The sequence below is a fragment of the Anolis sagrei genome, chromosome 2, assembly GCF_037176765.1.
Source record: "Anolis sagrei isolate rAnoSag1 chromosome 2, rAnoSag1.mat, whole genome shotgun sequence".
NCBI classification, from domain to species: Eukaryota; Metazoa; Chordata; class Lepidosauria; order Squamata; family Dactyloidae; genus Anolis; species Anolis sagrei.
Genome location: NC_090022.1, coordinates 298,314,045 through 298,338,617, shown reverse-complemented (window position 1 = coordinate 298,338,617; position 24,573 = coordinate 298,314,045). Strand labels below are relative to the sequence as shown.

Below are 24,573 nucleotides of genomic sequence, written 5' to 3'. Positions count from 1 at the left end.
GAAGATGCCATTCGCTACAGTGCAGGCAAAACGTCAGGACAGAATGCTGCTCGAACATGGCCATACAGCAGGCATGGGCAAACTTCAGTCTTCCCTCCAGGTGTTTTGGACTCCAACTCCCACAATTCCTAACAGCCTACCATTACTAATTCCTAACAATTCCTGCATTTGTGGCAAGCATCCTCAGAACCTCTAAAGATGCCATTAGCTACAGATGCAGGCAAAACATCAGGACAGAATGCTGCTCGAATATGGCCATACAGCAGGCATGGGCAAACTTTGGCCCTCCAGGTGTTTTGGACTCCAACTCCCACAATTCTTCTGCTACTAATTCTGCTCGAATATGGCCATACAGCAGGCATGGGCAAACTTTGGCCCTCCAGGTGTTTTGGACTCCAACTCTTACAATTCCTAACAGCCGGTAGGCTGTTAGGAATTGTGGGAGTTGGAGTCCAAAACACCTGGAGGGCCAAAGTTTGCCCATTCCTGCCATACAGCCTGAAAGACTCGCAGCAACCCAGTGTGAGTCTTCGACAACAAAAGGAAAACCGCCCAGGAATCCTGCAATCCCCCTGCTCTAGATGCCAAACCCCCTTCTCCTTCCTCCACCCCAAAAGGCCCCTCGATTCTGGCACATTTCACACTCACACATTCCCATTTCCTCCCAACCTTGACTGTTTGCACCTGACTTTTGGCGTCGGATTCCTCTCTCCCACCCAACGGTCGCTTCCCTTCCGCAGCCCACCCTTCTCTCATGCCCGTTTTGCAAAATGGGACAGGGCACCGGTCTCAGGGCACGATATTCATCTGCATTTGCGATCTGGCCTCCAATAATAAATACTCCGAAAGGGCTCCAACAAGGGGAAGCGGGGAGGCGGGGCGGCACTTTTCCGGCACTCCTGGCTCCTCCGGCTTCCCCTTTCGGGGCCGAACGCAAAACTCTTCCAGCGTCGCCCGCCCTCCGAGTCAGGCCCGCGGGGAGTAGCAAGGGTTGCGGGGCAGCTCCGTGAAGGACTTCAGCTCGTAAGGGATCCCCGAGTCGATCTCGATGGACTTCCGAGAGAAGAGCAGGCGGATGTTGTCGTGCAAGTAGATCTTCCCCGACTTGGAGCTGTGGAACCTGCGGCCGGACGGGAAGGAAATGTTCATTCGGATTCAGAAGGCACTTGCAGAACACTATTAAGGCATGTAAAATCAGTTGGCGAGTGTGTTAGCTGAAAAATGCAAAGCACAAAGCTGATTGGTTGGGCTAGCCCCAGGAAGCTAGCCGAGCCTGAGAGTTTTGGCAACAGTTACATTATTGTATTGTTGAAGGCTTTCATGGCTGGAATCACTAGGTTCTTGTGGGTTTTTTCGGGCTATAGAGCCATGTTCTAGAGGCATTTCTCCTGACGTTTCGCCTGCATCTATGGCAAGCATCCTCAGAGGTAGTGATGTCTGTTGGAATTAGGACAATGGGTTTATATATCTGTGGACTGGCTGCGGTGGGGCAAGGAGCTCTTCCCTGCTGGAGCTAGGTGTGAATGTTTCAACTGATCACCTTCATTAGCATTTGAAGGCTTGGCTGAGTCAAATGCTAATGAAGGTGATCCGTTGAAACATTCACACCTAGCTCCACCTTCATTAGCATTTGAAGGCTTGGCTGAGTCAAATGCTAATGAAGGTGATCCGTTGAAACATTCACACCTAGCTCCACCTTCATTAGCATTTGAAGGCTTGGCTGAGTCAAATGCTAATGAAGGTGATCAGTTGAAACATTCACACCTAGCTCCACCTTCATTAGCATTTGAAGGCTTGGCTGAGTCAAATGCTAATGAAGGTGATCAGTTGAAACATTCACACCTAGCTCCACCTTCATTAGCATTTGAAGGCTTGGCTGAGTCAAATGCTAATGAAGGTGATCAGTTGAAACATTCACACCTAGCTCCACCTTCATTAGCATTTGAAGGCTTGGCTGAGTCAAATGCTAATGAAGGTGATCAGTTGAAACATTCACACCTAGCTCCACCTTCATTAGCATTTGAAGGCTTGGCTGAGTCAAATGCTAATGAAGGTGATCAGTTGAAACATTCACACCTAGCTCCACCTTCATTAGCATTTGAAGGCTTGGCTGAGTCAAATGCTAATGAAGGTGATCAGTTGAAACATTCACACCTAGCTCCACCTTCATTAGCATTTGAAGGCTTGGCTGAGTCAAATGCTAATGAAGGTGATCAGTTGAAACATTCACACCTAGCTCCACCTTCATTAGCATTTGAAGGCTTGGCTGAGTCAAATGCTAATGAAGGTGATCAGTTGAAACATTCACACCTAGATCCACCTTCATTAGCATTTGAAGGCTTGGCTGAGTCAAATGCTAATGAAGGTGATCAGTTGAAACATTCACATCTAGCTCCACCTTCATTAGCATTTGAAGGCTTGGCTGAGTCAAATGCTAATGAAGGTGATCAGTTGAAACATTCACACCTAGCTCCACCTTCATTAGCATTTGAAGGCTTGGCTGAGTCAAATGCTAATGAAGGTGATCAGTTAAAACATTCACACCTAGCTCCAGCAGGGAAGAGCTCTTTGCCCCACCCCAGCCAGTCCACAGATATATAAACCCATTTTCCTATTTCCAACAGACCTCACTACCTCTGAGGATGCTTGCCATAGATGCAGGCGAAACGTCAGGAGAAATGTCTCTAGAACATGGCCCTATAGCCCGAAAAAACCCACAAGAACCTAGTGATTCCAGCCATGAAAGCCTTCGACAATACATTGAACAGTTACTTTATTTATTTATTTATTTATTTGCCGCATTCTCAGCCAGAGGTGACTCAAGGCAATTGACAGTCAGGAACGATTTGATGCCATAACAAATATCAAAATACAGTTAAAACAATGTATTGTCGAAGGCTTTCATGGCCGGAATCACTGGGTTGTTGTAGGTTTTTTCAGGCTCTATGGCCGAACGTATCTCCTGTCCAAACATATCTCCTTCTATGTCCCACCTCGAAGTTTAAGATCTTCGGGGGAGGCCCTGCTCTCGGCCCCGCCTCTATCACAAGTGAGGTTGGTGGGGATGAGGGACAGGGCCTTCTTGGTGGTGGCCCCTCGCCTGTGGAATTCACTCCCTGGGGAAATTAGGTCATCAACATCCCTCCTCTCCTTCAGAATGCTGAAAACATGGATATGGGACAAGGCCTTTGGGTAATCTGGCAGACTGGCAAGGTAATGACGACCAGAAATTGGAATGGACTATGGTAATGCTGAATGGACTTATGGATATCAGAACTCGGTGAACATTGGCCACTTGATTGTCTTTTAATTGTTTTAATTGATTGTTTTTAACTATTGTGGTTATTACTATTATGTAATTTATCTGTTGAATTGTTGGCATCGAATTGTGCTGGTTGTAAGCCGCCCTGAGTCCCCCCTTGGGGTTTGAGAAAAGCGGGGTAGAAGTGCCCGAAATAAATAAATAAATAAATGTTCTAGAGGCATTCTCTCCTGACGTTTCACCTGCGTCTATGGCAAGCATCCTCAGAGGTAGTGAGGTCTCTTGGAACTAGGAAAATTGGGTTTATATATCTGTGGAATAATGTCCAAGGTGGGACAAAGGACTCTTGTCTGCTGGAGCTAGGTGTGAATGTTTCAACTGACCATCTTGATTAGCATTTGATGGCCTGGCAGTGCCTGGGGCAATCTTTTGTTGAGAGGTTAAAACAATTATAAAAACCCTAGTCTTTCCACAGATATATAAACCCATTGTCCTATTTCCAACAGACCTCACTACCTCTGAGGATGCTTGCCACAGATGCAGGCGAAACATCAGGAGAGAATGCCTCTAGAACATGGCCATATAGCCCCAAAAAAACCTACAACAACCCAATTATAAAAACAATTCAACATTTAAAATGTAATATAAAATGCAAATATATCTGTCAAAACAAGATCCTCGGCGTTGCCTTACTAAAATAGTTGTCCAGTTACATCGTCAGTCATTCCTTATATTTGTTTACGTCTAATTATGCTCCAGTAGAAAAAGCTTGCTTGAAGAGCCAGGTCTTAACCATTTTGCAGAATGTTAGAAGGGAGGGAGCTGATCTTATATTCCTTGGGAGGGCGTTCCATAGTCAAGGGGCCACCACTGAGAAGGCCCTGTCTCTCGTCCCCGCCAAATGCATATGCGAGGAAGGCGGGATCGAGAGCAGGGCCTCCCCAGATGATCTTAAAGTCCTAGATGGTTCATAAGGAGAGATACGTTCGGATAGGTAAGCTGGACCGGAATCGTTTATCTAGGCTTTAGCTGTCCAGGAACTTGCAGAGAGAGACAATTCTTGCTTCATGAGCTACTAGAAGAAGATCTTCCATATGGACACCTAAAGACCATTGAATCTATCTCAAAGAACATTGAATCCTATTCCAAATCATGGGATCCTTGTTTCATGCTCGTCCCTAGAATCCAAGAGCGAAGGGACCCCAAGGGTCAACCAGCCAACCCCCTTCTTTCTGCCAGGTAGGGAAACACCTACCGCAGGTGCATCAGGTAGCAGAGCACCCTCCTGGGGGGCTCACCGACGACTGGGCCGACCCCCTGCTCCTCCTCCACGGGAACCAGGAAGATGCGATGGCGCAGGAAGGTGATGTGGTTGGCGGGCATGTCGTGGAAGTCGTAGGTCACCAGGAACATCTTCACCACTGTCTTGTTGGGGTTGAATAAGGTCTGGAAGAGAGAAAGAGAAAGAAATTGTCCTTTGATTTCAACATAGACCGTTTTCAGGGTCAGTGCTGAAGACAAAGATTAAGAGCCTTTTTGCCGGCGGGCAGCATCTGAGTCAGCAGCAGAATTGGAGTAGCAGCCTGACCCTTGGTTGTTTTGCTTGCTTGCTTGCATGTTGCAATGTTGCAATGCAATGGCTAGGTTTCATTCCTTTAAACTGTAAACCACCGCCTCCTCCTGAGAAAAATGTATAATATCACAAAGGACGACCACCTCACCCGCCTCATAGGAAACCTGCTACAAAACAGGAGCTTTTTTGTTGAGTTCCAGGGCCAGAGAAGCAGATGGCGGAAACAGAAGAACGGCCTGCCTCAGGGGAGCGTGCTCACTCCATCCATGTTCAACATCTACACAAATGACCAGCCACTGCCAGAAGGGACAGAGAGTTTCATCTATGCTGATGATCGTGTCATTACTGCTCAAGCAGGGAGCTTTGAGATGGTTGAACAGAAGCTCTCCGAAGCTCTAGGTGCTCTTACTGCCTATTACAGGGAAAACCAGCTGATCCCTAATCCACCTTAAACACAGACATGTGCCTTTCATCTCAAGAACAGACAAGAATCCCGAGCTCTGAAAATCACCTGGGAAGGAAGGAATCCCACTGGAGCATTGCAGCGCACTCAAATACCTGGGAGGAGTCACCCTGGACCGTTCTCTGACCTACAAGAAGCACTGCCTGAACATCAAGCAAAAAGTGGGTGCTAGAAACAGTATCATACGAAAGATGGCTGGCACAACCTGGGGATCACAACCAGACACAGTGAAGACATCTGCCCTTGCGCTATGCTACTCTGCTGCTGAGTATGCATGCCCAGTGTGGAACACATCTCACCACGCTAAAACAGTGGATGTGGCTCTTAATGAGACATGCCGCATTATCACAGGGTGTCTGCGCCCTACACCACTGGAGAAATTACACTGCTTATCCGGTACTGCACCACCTGACATCTGCCGTGAAGTAGCAGCCAATAGTGAAAGGACCAAGGCAGAGACATCTCGAGCACATCCCCTGTTTGGGTATCAGCCAGCATGTCAACGACTTAAATCAAGAAACAGTTTTCTAAGATATACAGAGACACTCGCTGGAACACCTCAGCAAGCGAGAGTCCAAAAGTGGCAGGCTCAAACCAGAACCTCAACCAATGGCTGATACCAAATGAGAGACTCCCCCCTGGGCACACAGAAAACTGGGAGACTTGGAAGACGCTGAACAGACTGCGCTCTGGCACCACGAGAAGAAATGGGGCTACAAAGTGGAATCCACGACATGCGAGTGTGGAGAAGAGCAAACCACTGACCACCTGCTGCAATGCAACCTGAGCCCTGCCACATGCACAATGGAGGACCTCCTTGCGGCAACACCAGAAGCACTCCAAGTGGCCAGATACTGGTCAAAGGACATTTTATCAACTACCAAGCTTGTAAATTCTGTGAAAGTGAGCGACAATGTTTGCGGGGACCGGCTGTACCGACTAGAACAGCTGCCATGGATCTCAGAGAGACAAGAGAGCCAATGTGTTGGGTCTCTGGAGAGTCACCTTTCCACCTGGCATGGCCTTTGCCTCTTTCCCCCAACTCTATGGGGAGAAGAAGGTCCTTAGACTGCCCATCTTCATGGTGTCAAGCTCAGCCTCGATCCCTTGTCTGGCCACAACTCACCACTTGGATGGTGCCCGTCTTGGGGATGCTGTAACCCTTCTTTCCCAGAGCTTCCAAGTCAATGACTCCCTAGAAGAGGAAGAGGAAGGAAGGTGGATTAGGCAAGAAAGCTCAGGTCCCCACCTGAGTGGGGACGGTCATGTCAGGAGCAAAGGAGACGAAGCCAGAGACGAGATCTTCTATTATTGAGTTACTCATAGTATGCAAAGAGCAACGAAAGCAGCAGGTTCCATTTATAAGCTGTACCATCATAGATACCCAGGCACAATCAGACCTACTCTGGAAGTCCTTAAAACAAAAATAGTGCCAGCACTTATATTTGGGGCTGAAATTTGGGGGCACATCAATTTGGCCAAGATCGAAGCCTTCCAAGTTAAGCAGCTTTGCACCTTCCTCGGCCTTTCCAGAACAACGCTGATGGTGGCAGTAAGGGCTGAGCTAGGAATACTCCCAGTCAAAGCTCAAATCTTAATGAGACAGTTTAATTACTGGTCAAAAGTAAACTCTATGGTTCCCAGTAGACTTCCTCGCCTATGTCTAGAGCAGTGGTTCTCAACCTGGGGGTCGGGACCCCTGGGGGGGTCACGAGGGGGTTCCAGAGGGGTCGCCAAAGACCATCCAAAAACATAGAATTTTCTGTTGATCGTAGGGGTTCCATGTGGGAAGTTTGGCCCAATTCTATCATTGGTGGGGATCAGAATGATCTTTTATTGTAGGTGAACTATAAATCCCAGCAACTAAAACTCAAATGCCAAGGTCTATTTTCCCCAAACTCCACCACTGTTCATTCACATTGGGCATGTTGAGTATTTGTGCCAGGTTTGGTCCAGATCCATCATTGTTTGAGTCCATAGTGCTCTCTGGATGGAGGTGAACTACAACTCCAAACCTCAAGGTCAATGCCCACCAAACCCTTCCAGTATTTTCTGTTGGTCAAGGGAGTTCTGGCAAGATTGGTTCAATTCTATCATTGGTGGAGTTCATAGTGCTCTTTGATTGTAGGTAAACTATAAATCCCAGCAACTACAACTCCCAAATGACAACATCAATCCCCTGCCAACCCCACCAGTATTCAAATTGGGGCATATCGGGTATTTGTGCCAAATTTGGTCCAATGAATGAAAATACATCCTGCATATCAGATATTTGTATTATGATTCATAACAGGGGCAAAATTATAGTTGTGAAGTAGCAACAAAAATAATATTTTGGTTGGGGGTCACCACAACATGAGGAACTGTATTCAGGGGTCGCAGCATTAGAAAGGTTGAGAACCACTGGTCTAGAGGATCAAGTCCAGCATGACCAGAAGTCATCGTGGATGGCGGCTCTGAATAATGAGCTGGCTGGATTCGGTCTGCCTTTGCCATTTCTGGGTGTTCTGGGTCCGGGGGGCAGGGCAAGTGCTCAAGCGGCGCATTCGGGATGTCTATGTACAGCTGAACCTAGAGAGCATAGGTAGGTCTTCAGCCACAAGGTTTTTAGCTTCCCACAAAAGGAATATTCATTGAGAGCACTACCTAACTATTCCACTTCCTCTACCCTTAAAAAGAATATATACTAGGTATTGTCGAAGGCTTTCATGGCTGGAATCACTAGGTTCTTGTGGGTTTTTTCGGCCTATAGAGCCAGGTTCTAGAGGCATTTCTCCTGACGTTTCGCCTGCATCTATGGCAAGCATCCTCAGAGGTATGAGGTCTGTTGGAATTAGGACAATGGGCACTGCAGACTACTTCAACCAGAGAAGTCAGCCATAGCAGAGCACCTGATGAACCAGCCTGGACACAGCATATTATTTGAGAACACAGAAATGCTGGACCACACCAACAACCACCATGTCAGACTACACAGAGAAGCCATTGAAATCCACAAGCATGTGGACAATTTCAACAGAAAGGAAGAGACCATGAAAATGAACAAAATCTGGCTACCAGTATTAAAAAACTCTAAAATTATAACAGCTAAACAACAGAGAGGAAAAAACCAGGCACAGATTAACACCTCCCAGGAACAGATTTTCCCAGGCTCAGGCAGACCTTCAAATGCTAATGAAGGTGATCAGCGAAACATTCACACCTAACTGCAGCAGGGAAGAGCTCCTTGCCCCACCCCAGGCATTCCACAGATATATAAACCCATTGTCCTAATTCCAACAGACCTCATACCTCTGAGGATGCTTGCCATAGATGCAGGCGAAACGTCAGGAGAAATGCCTCTAGAACATGGCTCTATAGCGCGAAAAAACCCACAAGAACCTAATATATACTAGGGCTAGGTTTGAACAACTCGGTACTATGGTGCAAACCGGGCGCTACTGTAACATCCCAAGAAGGGAGAGATTCTGGGTCTGGGCAGAACAAACAGTGGAAGACATTGAACATTTCTTAATTGACTGTCCAGCATATCCTGAATTGCGAGACAGGTATTTACATCCAATATTATCCAACTGCAGGTCCCCCAACAGAAATGATATTCTCACATCCCTCTTGCAAGGGCAGGAAAGATCCAGCATCACCAGAGTCAGCCTTTTTTATTCTGAAAGCTATTAAGAAAAGAGCAGATTTCCTGAAAGAAGAACCAGGAAAATAAGACTGACTCTAAATAAAAAGTCAGCTGCTGTCCTCACCTTTTTGCCTTGTTTTTTACACGTGTTCTATTTTGAAATGGTCATATGACTGATCAAATAAATAAATATTATTAGTTGCTTTCATTTGGCGGCTGCATTGTTTATAAATCTCAGAGGAGTACTACTGACCAAGAGGTTATGAGTTCAAAGCCAGCCCAGGTTGGAGTGAGCTTCTGGCCATTTGTCTAACTTGCTGTCAACCTTTGCAGCTCGAAAGACAGTTGCATCTGTCAAGTAGGAAATTTAGGTGCCACTTATGCAAGGAGACTAATTTACGACGCCATAAAAAACTCTCCAGCAGCAGGCAAAGAATGAGGAAGTACTCCATTGGTGTCACAAGTGGACGGTGAAGCGACAGCTCCCCCGGTGGCCGGAATTCAAAAAAGCATACCCTCATGAAGCTGGAAAGTTAAATAGCCTCTGAGTGTCTGTCTATATATGTTGTGTATCTATGGTATTGAATATTTGCCATGTATGTGTGCATTGTGATCTGCCCTGAGTCCCCTGTGGGGTGAGAAGGGCGGAATATAAATACTGTAAATAATAAATAATAATTCCAGACTGGCTGACGATCCAGTACAGATAAAAATATCGTCTTTCTAGCCTCTTTTCTGGCTTTGGCTTCTGTTAACACCTCCTGTTAAGTCTCTTTTCTTCTTTAAACTGCAGACTTGGTTCCTTAACACTTCAGACTTGTTTCTCCAAGTCTTAAACTTAATTTCTTCAACCTTTGGCTTGACTTTTTTAACAACTTTTGACTGAGTTTCCTTAAACTCTGACGTGGAAGATGTTGCAGCCTCTAAGCTCCTTGGCACCCTTAGACTGACTAGCTGTAAACACTGTCATCTTGGCCTCTGGGAGGTTTCTTAAAAGGACAGGGTGTAATTCAGGTTCCCTCCCAAAGAAAACTATACAAAAAGGAACTGAACTCATTCGAACTAATGGGACAATCAAGGCTCAATCAAGAAAACACTAACAGCCACTGTGGGGACAAGACATACTGTGTTATCTGAGGTGTATTACCTGCATAAAAGAAAGGTTCTTTGAAATCTTACCCGAGTATCGTGAGCATTTTATCTCCTATTTCTTAGTATAAGCTTATACATAGCTCTGGCCGCACAGCACTCTACTCTGCTATAGCTACCAAATACACTGGTCACCTTTTCTTAAAGGCATGGGCTGGGACTGAATCCAACCAAAAGCCCCCACTCGCATCTATCTTGCAACTTTCCCCTCAATGCGCCTACCAGGAAGGGCGAGGGGGCGCTGTGCTCCGCTATGTCGAAGTAGGTGACCTCCACCGGCAGAGTGGCATGTTGCGGGCAGTAGGAGCCGCTGGCCCCGATCTCCGCGGTGAAGCCCTCGATGCGGCCAGACGGTGGGAAGCGGCCCTTCAGCATGGACTCCTGGGTGGGAAGGCAGGAGCAGAGTCACAAAAGGGATAAGGATGGTGTTCAAGGGGCTCTGTTGCACTCCAGAGCACGAAAAAAAACAACCTGACTTTAAACACTACACGTTGAATAGGAAAACAATCCTTTTATTGAAGATAATTAAAAAGCATCAAGTTAAAAAGCACTTTAAAGAAATAGGTAAATCCAATTAGGTAAGAAGATAAGCAGGAACAAAACAGTCCAGGGTAAAGTTCAGCAAAGTCCATGAAAACAAAGTCCACACTTCTCTAATATAATCCAGAAAACCAGAAAACATTAATCCAAGACATGAGTATGTAGTCATAAAATCCAAGAATCAAAACCATGAAACAAAAAAATACTTATGCATTAATATTTATTTATTTACTTTATTTACTTTATTTATATACCGCTTTTCTCAGCCCTCAGGCGACTCAAAGCGGTGAACAACATCAATACAAAACATCATGAGACAAGTAAAGAGCAATTAAAAACAATTGTAACACAAATCAATAATCTTCCATGCTAGGCTTCCATGAACAAGGACGAGAACTTAACTTGATCCCAAATGATGCTTCATCTGACTATATTTCCCATACTTGGAACTTTTATCCCCTCGTTAAGCTATCCGAAGCACACAGAAATTGGTTTCGCTTTAATTGAGATTCCCTTATCTTTTTCTGTCGGATTCTAGCAGACCACCGAAGGCACTGTTCAGCTTTTCTGTTTGGACTAATCTCCTGCTGTCTATCTATTTGCTCATGAACTTCTGCAGGTGCTGAGTTGTTTTCAAGCCCCAAATCCTGGGAACTCTGACCTGAGTCCCCCTTTGGGGGTTGAGAAGGACGGGATAGAAATGCGAGAAATAAATAAATAAATAACTCTCTGGTAACAATGGGAGTATACCATCATCCCCACACCATTCAGGGACATTCTCATGGGAAACTACACTATGAACAGGGATCTCTTGTTCATTCTCTGCATCAATATCCTTGACCTTCCCTTATTTTTTTCTGTTGGATTCTGGCAAACCGCCGAAGGCACTGTTCGGCTTTTCTGTTTGGACTAATCTCCTGCCGTCTATCTATTTGCTCATTAACTTCTGCAGGTGCAGAGTTGTTTTCAAGCCCCAAATCCTGGGAACTCTCTGGTAGCAATTCAGGGAGTACACCATCATCCCCACACCCTTCAGGGACATTCTCATGGGAAACTACACTATGAACAGGAATTCCTGGGTCATTCTCTGCATCAGTATCATTGACCAAACCATTACCATCTTGAAACTCATTGCCATCACTCCCCGCATCCAAAGCACCCTGATCCTGAAACACAATCACAGGCTGAGCTCCAACAGGCTCAGAGGCAGAATAGGGCCTCTCTTGGGGTGCTATCCTAACCCATTCTTCAGTACTGTTGCAACCCAGAGCAGGAAACTGGACCCTCAGACAACAATCCACCACACTTGGCTTCAGGAAAACAATCCTTTTTTATTGAGGAAAGATGAATACAAAATAGAGGAAAAATGCAAAGGTAAAAAGCCACAGTAAAAATCAGCAACAAGAGATGTCCATAAACAAGATCATGAAACCATCAGCAAAACTGCTGAATCCTGGAACTTGTTAGGAAACCACTAACCATACTTAGCACAACTAAAAAACCTCAGTGGAACAAGGCTACTTGAATCAGGAGACCTGCAAACGCTGGCACATGAATCTGGAACGATGCCTGGTCTGAAGCTGTATTCAGGCCAGGCATATTTAAGGCCAAGAAATCTATTGTGAGACACGCCTGAAGATTTTGTTTGGATTTCTTTCAATCTGGCTGACCTGCGTAAACATTGTGCTTCTCCCCGACTCTGCCAAATCTGCCCCCGCCTATCCTCATTAGGCAGGCCAGGTGCCTGATTCTCTGGAGAGCTAAAACTGGGAGGAAAAGGGAGTGAACCATCTCCACTTGGCTCGGAATGTATGTTCTCATGGGAATCTTGACTTTCGCTTTCCAAGGCTGTAGGATTTTCACTACTCAAACCATCATCATTTAAATTGGCCTCAGAATTCACATTGACATCTACATGGGCATCGGGAAATACAATCAGAGAGTCAGGTTCAAGTTCACACACAGGCTGAACCCCAACAAGTATGGCCCTTCTTCCAAGACCCTGTCCCATACTTTATCAAGTATCTTTTCCCCCTAGTGACCACAAACAAAGGGCTCTATAATACAGTCAGCCTCTGCTAATGAGGAGGAGAGCACATCCCTATCTCTCCCCATTCACCCCAAACCAGTGATCCCAGAGGAAAGCCATCCTTCCCAGGAGCTGCTCCGTTTTACCTCGAAGTTCCCCAGAAGGGCCCGGCTGGTGGAGGTGGTGGCCCAGGGGCTCGGAGGGGACCGGCTGCCTGCCGAAGCCCTGCGGAGGCTGCTGCGGAGAGATCTCCTGTGGGAGCAGAAAGGCACGCGTCAGTCTGCTGGGAATGCAGCGGGGGAAACTCTTCCTGGGAGGATGTTGGCTTTGATGCCACCCAGAGTCCCGTGTTGGACAGACAGGAAAGGCTACAGGGAGCCATCATGGGATTGAGGCAGGAGGAGCAGACCAGCCACAAGCCAGGTCCAGGTGCCCAGCCCACCAGAGACATGTGTCTGTAAAGAATGAATGTCTGAATGCATGTAGAAGGGCAGAAGAAACAGGCCTGAAGAAAATCAACATGGAGTTCTTGCAAGGCATGATATGGGTCGGCCTTGGCAGTCGAAGCGAGGAGGCAGCAAGGCATAGCTGAACAACAATGGACAATAAGGTGTGTGACCGAGCATGTAAGGAGTGTGCAGGTGTACCCCATAAGTCATGAGGCCTGGAATGTGAATGTTCTGAACTTGAAAAAAACAAGGACTTGAAAGGAACAGAACAACCTGATTATTAAAAAGAAGAAAAATGATCAGTGATCAGTCTTTTCCGAGGAGGTGCGGACGCTCCGTTGCCATGGATCAGGAAGCGTGTAAGAACATGCATGCTTCCTGATCCATGGCAACGGAGCGTCCACACCTCCTCGGAAAAGACTGATCACCTTCGCCGGAGGAGGCCTGTGTGCGCGTGAGTATGCGTGAATGTGTGTGTGCACGAGAGCTCTCCTTGATGTGATTCTGATATGATTCTGTGATGATTGTATTTCAATAAATGTTACATGAATAGTGTCAAAACCAAATTTGGTCTCTAAAGTGTCTCATTGATCTAAACTACCTTACTATTCCTTGAACACTCTGCACAAAGAACATGTCAGGTTTTACAATGTATTGTAATGTAATATAGCTGAGTCGTGCACTGCTAATAGGCTTCTATTGGGAATGCTGAGTCATGCATTAACTGTATATAGAACTTCATTTGGGGAATGTGTTCTGGCCTAGTCCAGGTGATTGTGAATGATGCAATCCTGGGTCTGAGTTAAGTTAATGAGTTGGGAACCAATCAGAGATTGCTATGTGTAATTGTATAGAATTGTATATAAGGAAGTCATGTAGAGTGTATTCTCTCTCCTTGTGCTGTGATATTGTTCATCGAAGGCTCTATGTAATTGATTAAAAGAACCTGTCTGCTAAGACAAGATATAACTGTGTGCTGTGATAAGTTTGTAATGTCATCTAGACTGGGGGAAAGATAATGGTAAAACTAACAATGGCCGGGCATGTGCTCAAGTGACCGTAAAAGGTTCCAGCGTGACTGCAGGCTGTGGGAGCAGTTGACTGAAAATACTGTGCAGGAAGAAGCTACTGGAAAGCGCTGAAGTTGTGCAACTGATCTGCTGTTGAATTGTGAAGTTAATCTCAACAGAACAGGAACCTCTTTGGGTTCATAACATGTCCAGCTCCTCCACACAGCAGGACCTCCAGAAGGCAGTGGTCAAACTCTGCCCAACAGCAAAAGGAATCAACAAACACTTACTGTTTGAGACGCAGCCCAGTCTTCAGCTGACAGTTGCCAGGTCCGCTGTTCGTTGAGCCCTGGAAGAGACACGAAGGAGGAGCTGTCAGGTGAATTATTATTATTATTTTATTATTTTATATCCTGATCTTCTCAACCTCCGTAGAGGGACTCAGACCGGCTTACAGCAAGGATTCAATGCTAATAGTACAATCTAAAAACATCATATAATAACAAATAAGCCAAATCACCAAGATAAAATCATGTCCAACTCAGTCCGTATGTGCGGTCGATAACTTTGTTCTGTAGCTGGTTTCAACCATTACTCAGGGAATGCTTCCTTCCATAGCCAGGATTTCACCAGCCTCCTGAAGGACAGGGAGGAGGGGGCAGATCTGATCTCAATCGACCGAGGGGCCACCACAAAAAAGGCCCCGTCTCTCGTTCCCGCCAGACATGATTGCAAAAGTGGCAGGACCGAGAGCAGGGCACCATCAGAATATCTTAATTGTCTTGATTGTTCATAGGGGAGAATACGTTTGGACAGGTAAACCGGGCCGGAACCGTATAGGGTTTTGTAGGTTAAAACCAGCACTTTGAATTGTGCTCAGAAGCTAATTGGCAGCCAGTGGAGCTCGCGCAACAAAGGAGTTGTGCACTCACTGTACTCCGCTCCTGTTAGAAATCTGGCTGCCAAGCATTGGACTAATTGCAGCTTCGGACAGTCTTCAAGGGCAACCCCACATAGAGAGCGTTGCAGTAGTCAATACAGGATGTAACCAGAGCGTGGACCACCGTGGCCAAGACCCTGTCCCATACTTTATCAAGCATCTTTTTCCTCTAGTGCCATGATGGCGAACCTACGACACGTGTGTCAGCACTGACACGCGTAGCCATTTTCAATGACACACAGCCGCATGCGGCCGCATCCCGAGAAGGACGTTTTTCTGTAATGCCGAGATATATGGCATTATAGAAAAAGCAGGTAACTTAAATAATTAGTTTTTGGTTTATTAAATACAGTTATATATTACAATAATATATTGTTGTTATTTAACTATAAATATCATGAAATTATGGGTTTTTCTCGAAGTGACACCCCACTCGAGTTATGCTCGGTTTTTTGGCGATTATTGACACACCAAACTCAAAACGTTGCCCATCATTGCCCTAGTGACAACAGATAAAGACTACAACCTACAGCACCATCCCACCCCGTAACAACCTCACCTGTGACCCAAACAACTTGGGGAGGAGAGCAGCCCAGGAAACGTGGGATGGAGTTCAGGGAAGGTTTTAGACCTAGCATGGGCAAACTTTGGCCCTCCAGTTGTTTTGGACTTCAACTCCCAAAATTCCCAATAGCCTACTAGTTGTTAGGAACTGTGAGAGTTGAAGTCCAAAACACCTGGAGGGCCAAAGTTTGCCCATGCCTACTCTACCCCTTTGTGTGTAGCCTGTTGTCGACCTTTGCAATCAGAAAAACAGTTGCATATATCAAGTAGGAAAATTAGGTACCACCTTTAAAAGTGTGGGGAGGCTAAATTAACTGATTTATGAGGCCATTATGAGACCTGAAGAAGAGAAGGCTGAGAGGAGATATGATAGCCATGTATAAATATGTGAGAGGAAACCACAGGGAGGAGGGAGCAAGCTTGTTTTCTGCTTCCTTGGAGACTAGGACGCGGAACAATGGCTTCAAACTACAAGAGAGGAGATTCCATCTGAACATGAGGAAGAACTTCCTGACTGTGAGAGCCGTTCAGCAGTGGAACTCTCTGCCCCGGAGTGTGGTGGAGGCTCCTTCTTTGGAAGCTTTTAAGCAGAGGCTGGATGGCCATCTGTCAGGGGTGATTTGAATGCAATATTCCTGCTTCTTGGCAGGGGGTTGGACTGGATGGCCCATGAGGTCTCTTCCAACTCTATGATTCTATGATTCTATGATTAAGAAGCATTCCAGCGGGGAAGCATGCGGGGAATGCGGAAGTGCTTCATCAGTGTCGCAGATGGACGATGAAAGCGACAGCACCCCTGGCGGCCAGAAAAAGTTAAATAGCCTCTGTCTATGTCTGTATATGTTTGTATGTCAAAAAATGGCATTGAATATTTGCCATATATGTGAACACTGTAATCCGCCCCGAGTCCCCTGCGGGGTGAGGAAAAGGGCGGAATATAAAAGCTGTAAATAAATACATTTGTACAACACCTCCCCACTCAGAGAACCCACCTTGGCTGCCGGAAGCAGGTGGTTCCAGAATGGGGCCCCCTTGGCATCAGTGCTGCGGCAGGAGGTGGGAACGGCGGGGCTGTGCGGGGTCCTCTTTTTCCGCACAGGTGGAGGCCCCTCGTCCTCGGAGCCGGTCTCCGCACCCCCCTCGGTTGCAGGGAGCAGCTTCCGCTTGGCGGGGCAACTCCTGCTGTTGCCTCCCAGGAGCCTGGCGCTGGAGCAGGGGGTCTTCTCCGCTGAGCCCAGTCCTGGGGAGGTACCAGGACCATGCTCCGCGAGTGTCTCCGAGGTGCTGGGCTGTGTGTGTCCGTCGCCATCCGGTTCCCCCGGCGGGGCTGGGTGTGCTAAGTTGTGCAAATCGGGATCAAGTAGTAAACGGTGGCGGCTGAGGTGAGGGGTGCTGCCACCGCCGCTGCCCCCCTCATACCCGGAGGCGGAGGAGTGACCTCCGGGCGAGGGCGGGGCACAGTCTCTCGTCTTCGTGTGCAAAGTATCGCAAGATGTGCGGGGCCCGTGCAAGGCGGTGGCACTGTCATCAGAGGTGGCGGCAGCGTGCCCCCCTCGGGTCCTGGCGGGGCCGGCCACTCCTCCTCCGCAAGGCCGGCCGGGGCTGCCTTCTCGCCGGTGCTCCACCACCCGGAGGCCGCTGTGGGAGAAGTGCTGCGCGGAACCCCCCAAGGGGAGGTCGTCCACCAGGAGCCCGTCTTCGATGCCGTCGTCCCCTTCCCAGAGGCCGCGCTTGGCATCCCATTCGCCCTCCTCGGCCGGCCGCTGGGGCTCCGGGCACGGCCGCTTGACCGGCTGCCGCCCGGGCGCCCTGTGCTCCAGAGGGTGGGAGCAGCCAGCCAGTGGGGAGAAAATGGAGACCTGGTAGACCTTCTGGCATGTCAGCTCCGGCGGCCCGCGGCCCATCAGGACACCATGGGGTCGGCGCCAGGGGCACGGAGTCCCTTCCTCCTCTCCTTCCTCGTCCTCCTCGTCATCGTCCTCCTCGTCCTCCCGGCTTGTGCCAGTCCTGCACTCCTGGGGGAGGGCTGACTCCGTGTTGATGTGCCGCATGGGGGGTAGCGGGCAGGAAGGGCTAAAGTGCCGTGGGATTAGGGCCTCCGAACTGGGCCCCTAACACAAAGCCAGCTGCCGAGCCACATCTGGAAGGGAGGGACAAGACCGGGAGGGTGAGGCCGTATGGGGAATCGCATCCCGACAAAATCACACACACACACAGACCAGAAAGGAAAATGTATAAGGGAGCAAATAATAAATACTCTATTGTCAAAGGCTTTCATGGCCGGAATCACTGGGTTGTTGTAGGTTTTTTCAGGTTATATGGCCATGTTCTAGAGGCATTTCTCCTGACGTTTCGCCTGCATCTATGGCAAGCATCCTCAGAGGTGAGGTCTGCTGGAAATGGGAAAAATTCCTTGCTGCACAGTTACAAAGCCACATTGGGCTCACAACACACTACATCAAGGACTCAGCCCACTTCATTGAAAAAATCAGCAATCTCAAGCTAAATACAAATGACAAACTGATCAGCTTTGATGTGGTGTCTCTATTTACCATGGTCCCAGTTGCAGACACCATGGCACTCATCAACCAGAAGTTCCCAGAAGACATCATGGCGCTGTTTCACCATTGCCTCACCACCAGCTACTTTCAGTGGGACAATGAATTCTATGAATAGAAAGATGGAGTAGCTATGGGGAGCCCTCTCAGCCCGGTCATAGCTAACTTCTACATGGAACACTTTGAAGAACAAGCCCTGGAGACAGCAACCAAAAAGCCCACGATATGGTTCAGATATGTGGATGGCACCTTCACCATTTGGAGCCATGGAGAAGAAGAACTCAACAGGTTCCTGGACCATCTTAACAGCATCCACCCAAACATCCAGTTCACTATGGAAAAAGAAAATGAAGGAAGATTGCCTTTTCTAGATGTCCTAGTCATCCGTAAACCAGATCAACAATTGGGTCACACCATCTACAGAAAACCCACACACACAGATAGATATCTACACAAAAACTCCAACCATCACCCAAGTCAAAAAAGAAGCACCATTAAAGCCTTGGCAGACCGTGCAAAAAGAATCTGCGAAGCCCACCTCCTCCAAGATGGACTGAACCACCTCAACTGGGCTCTCCAGGCCAATGGAGACTCCACCTCAGACATCAGAAGAGCTGCAAGACAACCAAGGAGAAGCCACGAGAGTCAAGACGAAGATCCACCCAGAGGAAAAGTGTTCTTGCCATACATCAAGGGAACCACTGACCGCAGAGGGAAGCTGATGAGGAAACACAACATACAAACAATCTACAAACCCACCAAGAAAATCCAACAAATGCTACGTTCAGCAAAGGACAAGAGGGATCCTCTCACTTCTGCAGGAGTCTCCCGTATACTATGCAGCTGTGGACAAGTCTACATAGGGACCTCCAAACGCAGCAACATTGCCCAAACACGAATAAAGGAACATGAAAGGCATTGCAGACTCCTTCAACCAGAGAAATCAGCCATAGCAGAGCACCTGATGAACCAACCTGGACACAACATGTTATTTGAGAACACAGAAATGCTGGACTACACCAACAACCACCATGTCAGGCTACACAGAGAAGCCAATGAAATCCACAAGCATGTGGACAATTTCAACAGAAAGGAGGAAACAATGAAAATGAACAAAATCTGGCTACCAATATTTAAAAACTCTAAAATTACAACAGCAAAACAACAGAAGGGAAACAATCAGGGACATCTAATCACCTCTCAACAAAAGATTCCCCCAGGCATTGCCAAGCCATCAAATGCTAATCAAGGTGGTCAGTTGAAACATTCACACCTAGCTCCAGCACACAAGAGTCCGTTTTCCCACCCTGGTCATTCCACAAATATATAAACGCATTTTCCTAACTCCAACAGACCTCACTACCTCTGAGGATGCTTGCCATAGATGCAGGCGAAACGTCAGAAGAGAATGCCTCTAGACCATGGCCATATAGCCCGAAAAAACCTACAACAACCCAGTGATTCCAGTCATGAAAGCCTTCGACAATACAATAAAAGAACCTTTTAAATACTTTTTAAAGTTTGAAAAGTATTCATGACGCAAAGAATGGTGGTGCCTCACCAAACTACAAACCCAAGGATCCCATAGCATTGTGTCAAGGCAAATAAATGAGAGATGATGCTCCTCAAAGAGGAGCTCCTGAAACAGCTTCCCCTTTGGCTTTGAATGTATGCCACAAATCTAATGAGCACCCCAATTCTGGCAAGGTAGTTTAGCCCAAAAAGGTGAGCATTAGAATTGAGTAAAGATGGTATGTTGGTATATATGAGGTTGTGGCAGGAAATGGGAGAGGCTACGCTGTATAGATTAACTGTTGGAATTATATGCTGGAAAACATTATTCTCAAGGTATATGTCTGGAAGCAGAGTTAAAATCTCCCAGTGCCTAGAGAGGCCAGACCAGGAATATGACCAACCCAGATGCAATATCCGGAGGTGTAAACATAGAGGTATGCACAGAAGGGAAGTGATAAAAAGACAGGACCATGTGCTTGATCTCTGTCTTCTGTCTCTGAGTGGTAATCTAGGTGAGTTAAATTGTAAATAATTAAGATTAGTGTATTGTCGAAGGCTTTCATGGCCAGAATCACTGGGTTGTTGTAGGTTTTCCGGGCATTTTCTCCTGACGTTTTGCCTGCATCTATGGCAAGCATCCTCAGAGGTAGTGAGGTCTGTTGGAAGTAGGAAAATAGGTTTATATATCTGTGGAATGACCCGGGTGGGACAAAGGACTCTTGTCTGCTGGAGCTAGGTGTGAATGTTTCATCTGACCACCTTGATTAGCATTTCATGGCTTGGAAGTGCCTGGGGGGAATCTTTTGTTGAGAGTGATTTGATGTGCCTGATTGTTTCCTCTCTGTTGTTTTGCTGTTGTAATTTTTGAGTTTTTTAATACTGGTAGCCAGATTTGGTCATTTTCATGGTTTCCTCCTTTCTGTTGAAATTGTCCACATGTTTGTGTATTTCAATGGCTTCTCTGTGTAATCTGACATGGTGGTTGTGAGAGTGGTCCAGCATTTCTGTGTTCTCAAATAATATGCTGTGTCCAGGCTGGTTCATCAGGTGCTCTGCTATGGCTGACTTCTCTGGCTGAAGGTGTCTGCAGTGCCTTTCATGTTCCTTGATCAGTGTCTGAGCAATGCTGCTTCGTTTGGTGGTCCCTATGGAGACTTGTCCACAGCTGCATGGTACACGGTAGACTCCTGCAGAAGTGAGAGGATCCCTCTTGTCCTTTGCTGAATGAAGCATTTGTTGGATTTTCTTGGTGGGTCTGTAGTTGGTTTGTATGTTGTGTTTCCTCATCAGCTTCCCTCTGCGCTCAGTGGTTCCCTTGATGTCTGGCAAGAACCCTTTTCCTCTGGGTGGATCTTCGTCTTGACTCTCGTGGCTTCCTCTCGGTGGTCTTGCAGCCCTTCTGATGTCTGAGGTGGAGTCTCCATTGGCCTGGAGAGCCCAGTTGAGGTGGTTCAGTCCATCTTGGAGGAGGTGGGGTTCGCAGATTCTTTTTGCACGGTCTGCCAAGGCTTTAATGGTGCTTCTTTTTTGACTTGGGTGATGGTTGGAGTTTTTATGTAGATATCTGTCTGTGTTTGTCACCTAAACTCGGCTCTACAGGCCAATGGATACAGCAGACAAAAGTCCTTTGTCCCACCCTGGTCATTCCACAGATATATAAACCCATTTTCCTACTTCCAACAGACCTCACTACCAATAAGGATGCTTGCCATAGATGCAGGCGAAACGTCAGGAGAAAATGCCTCTAGAACATGGCCATATAGCCCGGAAAAACCTACAACAACCCAATTAAGATTAGAACCAAAATAAACAGTGTGCTACCAAGGGTTCTTGGCAAAGATATAGCATTCCAGGGTGCTTGATTTAACTAGCTCAGAGGCAGGGGAAGAGCAGAGAAGGAGCAGCTGCTTCAAAAGCGTATGTCTCACATCTAACTGTCCAGGATCTGGAGTTTGCCAAATCCAGAGGGTAGGGACACCCCAGGCTGCTTTTTTGGGGACCCTACTCTGGATACCAAATATTCCTCAACGAGCAACAGGCAGAAGAAGCAATGCTCACCCCTCGGCCACTGACTCCGCTTCCCGGCTGCCGTCCTGCTCTCTCTGTCCAGCCGCAGGTGGTTCCCGGTGCAGCTCACGGGCGACACCTGCCAGTCCGGCACCCCCCAGAAGCGCCGCGGCTGCCGAGGGATGGCTCCCACCATCACGGGCCACCACGTGGGTTGCGCCCCTGGCCCTCACGCAAGGTCCTCACCGGCTGGTCAGGCAACTCAGGAGCAGCAGCACTGGAGAGAGGGAGAGAGACAGGTTTAATTTATTGATGTTAGGCCTAATTTACTGGTTTTAGGCTTTAATTTCATGTTAAGTTTTAATGTTATTTTCATATGCGGGGTTTCTCTGGGATTTTATGTCAGTATTTGTCTGTTTTACTATTATTATTATTATTATTATTATTATTTTACTGACACAAACACACAGTATGTTACAGCAAATGAGATATATATGCTGGATTTCGTATCACAAAATTATAAGTCAAACTCTATTATTATTATTATTATTATTATTATTATTATTATTATTATTATTTGAAACACAACAAGATGAGTCCACAGCAAACAAGATCACTCTGCCGGCTGTTGAATTGGATCACATGTCGGACATTTCCCAAATGTCTAGATCTGTGTGATGTATCGGCAGATAATGCGTGCAGATCCCAGTGAGGTGGCCTTCTGTAGCTGACAGGTGGTAATTTTGTCAGCGCTGATTGTGTTTAAGTGCAGGCCAAGGTCTTTAGGCACTGCACCCAGTGTGCCGATCACTACCGGGACCACCTTGACTGGCTTGTGCCAGAGTCTTTGCAGTTTGATCTTTATTATTATTATTATTATTATTATTATTATTATTATTATTTTAATATTTATTTTTGTCAGTGCTGATTGTGTTTAAGGGCAGGCCAAGGTCTTTAGGCACTGCACCCAGTGTGCCGATCACTACCGGGACCACCTTGACTGGCTTGTGCCAGAGTCTTTGCAGTTTGATCTTTATTATTATTATTATTATTATTATTATTATTATTATTATTTTTAATATTTATTTTTGTCAGCGCTGATTGTGTTTAAGGGCAGGCCAAGGTCTTTAGGCACTGCACCCAGTGTGCGATCACCACCGGGACCACCTTGTTCCAGAGTCTTTGCAGTTCGATCTTTATTATTTATTTTATTTACAGTATTTATATTCCGCCCTTCTTCTCACCCCGCAGGGGACTCAGGGCGGATTACAGTGTACACATATATGTCAAACATTCAATGCCAATTTTGACATACAACATATACAGACATACACAGAGGCTATTTAACTTTTTCTGGCCACCAGGGGAGCTGTCGCTTTCATCGTCCATCTGCGACACTGATGAAGTACTTCCACATTCCCCGCATGCTTTTTGCTGAAGTCTTTATGGCCTCATAAATCAGTTAATTTAGCCTCCCCACACTTTAAGGTGGTACCTTATTTTCCTACTTGATAGATGCAACTGTCTTTCGGGTTGTAAAGGTTGACAACAGGCTACACAATTGGTTGGAAACCCACTCCAACCTGGGCTGGCTTCGAACTCATGACCTTTTGGTCAGAGTGATCTTAATGCAGCTGACACTCAGCCAGCTGCACCACAATCCCAGTGTTGTTGTTGTTATTATTATTTTAATATTTATTTTTGTCAGCGTCGATTATGTTTAAGTGCAGGCCGAGGTCTTTAGGCACTGCACCCAGTGTGCCAGTCACCACTGGGACCACCTTGACTGGCTTGTGCCAGAATCTTTGCAGTTCGATCTTTATTATTATTATTATTATTGTTGTTGTTGTTGTTGTTGTTGTTGTTGTTGTTGTTATTTTAATATTTATTTTTGTCGGCGCTGATTGTGTTTAAGTGCAAGCCAAGGTCTTTAGGCACTGCACCCAGTGTGCAATCACCACTGGGACCACCTTGACTGGCTTGTGCCAGAGTCTTTGCAGTTTTTATTATTATTATTATTATTATTATTATTATTATTATTATTATATTTATTTTTGTTAGCGCTGATTGTGTTTAGGTGCAAGCCAAGGTCTTTAGGCACTGCGCCCAGTGTGCGATCACCACTGGGACCACCTTGACTGGCTTGTGCCAGAGTCTTTGCAGTTTGATCATTATTATTATTATTATTATTATTATTATTATTATTATTTTAATATTTATTTTTGTCGGCGCTGATTGTGTTTAAGTGCAAGCCAAGGTCTTTAGGCACTGCGCCCAGTGTGCGATCACCACTGGGACCACCTTGACTGGCTTGTGCCAGAGTCTTTGTAGTTCTATCTTTATTATTATTATTATTATTATTATTATTATTATTATTATTATTATTTTAATATTTATTTTTGTCAGCGCTGATTGTGTTTAAGGGCAGGCCAAGGTCTTTAGGCACTGCGCCCAGTGTGCGATCACCACTGGGACCACCTTGACTGGCTTGTGCCAGAGTCTTTGTAGTTCTATCTTTATTATTATTATTATTATTATTATTATTATTATTATTCTTATTATTATTATTTTAATATTTATTTTTGTCGGCGCTGATTGTGTTTAAGTGCAAGCCAAGGTCTTTAGGCACTGCGCCCAGTGTGCGATCACCACTGGGACCACCTTGACTGGCTTGTGCCAGAGTCTTTGCAGTTTGATCATTATTATTATTATTATTATTATTATTATTATTATTATTTTAATATTTATTTTTGTCAGCGCTGATTGTGTTTAAGGGCAGGCCAAGGTCTTTAGGCACTGCGCCCAGTGTGCGATCACCACTGGGACCACCTTGACTGGCTTGTGCCAGAGTCTTTGTAGTTCTATCTTTATTATTATTATTATTAT

At 46.3% G+C, this 24,573-nt stretch overlaps 1 protein-coding gene across 3 annotated transcripts in view; it reads right to left on the bottom strand.

Annotated features, from left to right (window-relative positions):
* Window positions 1–433: 433 nt before the first annotated feature.
* The window catches only part of ATOSB (atos homolog B), a 59,113-nt gene continuing 34,973 nt past the window's right edge, over window positions 434–24,573 (bottom strand). For all 3 annotated transcript variants that reach the window (XM_060761162.2, XM_067464689.1, XM_060761161.2), the window contains 8 exons: window positions 21,739–21,964; window positions 16,600–17,747; window positions 14,394–14,452; window positions 12,791–12,896; window positions 10,298–10,456; window positions 6,425–6,493; window positions 4,518–4,708; window positions 434–1,120 (listed from right to left, as the gene is read on the bottom strand). In XM_060761162.2, coding sequence (XP_060617145.2) covers window positions 967–1,120; window positions 4,518–4,708; window positions 6,425–6,493; window positions 10,298–10,456; window positions 12,791–12,896; window positions 14,394–14,452; window positions 16,600–17,658 — 1,797 coding nt within the window. In that variant the 5' untranslated portion in view covers window positions 17,659–17,747; window positions 21,739–21,964 and the 3' untranslated portion in view covers window positions 434–966. The remainder of the gene's footprint in view (window positions 1,121–4,517; window positions 4,709–6,424; window positions 6,494–10,297; window positions 10,457–12,790; window positions 12,897–14,393; window positions 14,453–16,599; window positions 17,748–21,738; window positions 21,965–24,573) is intronic.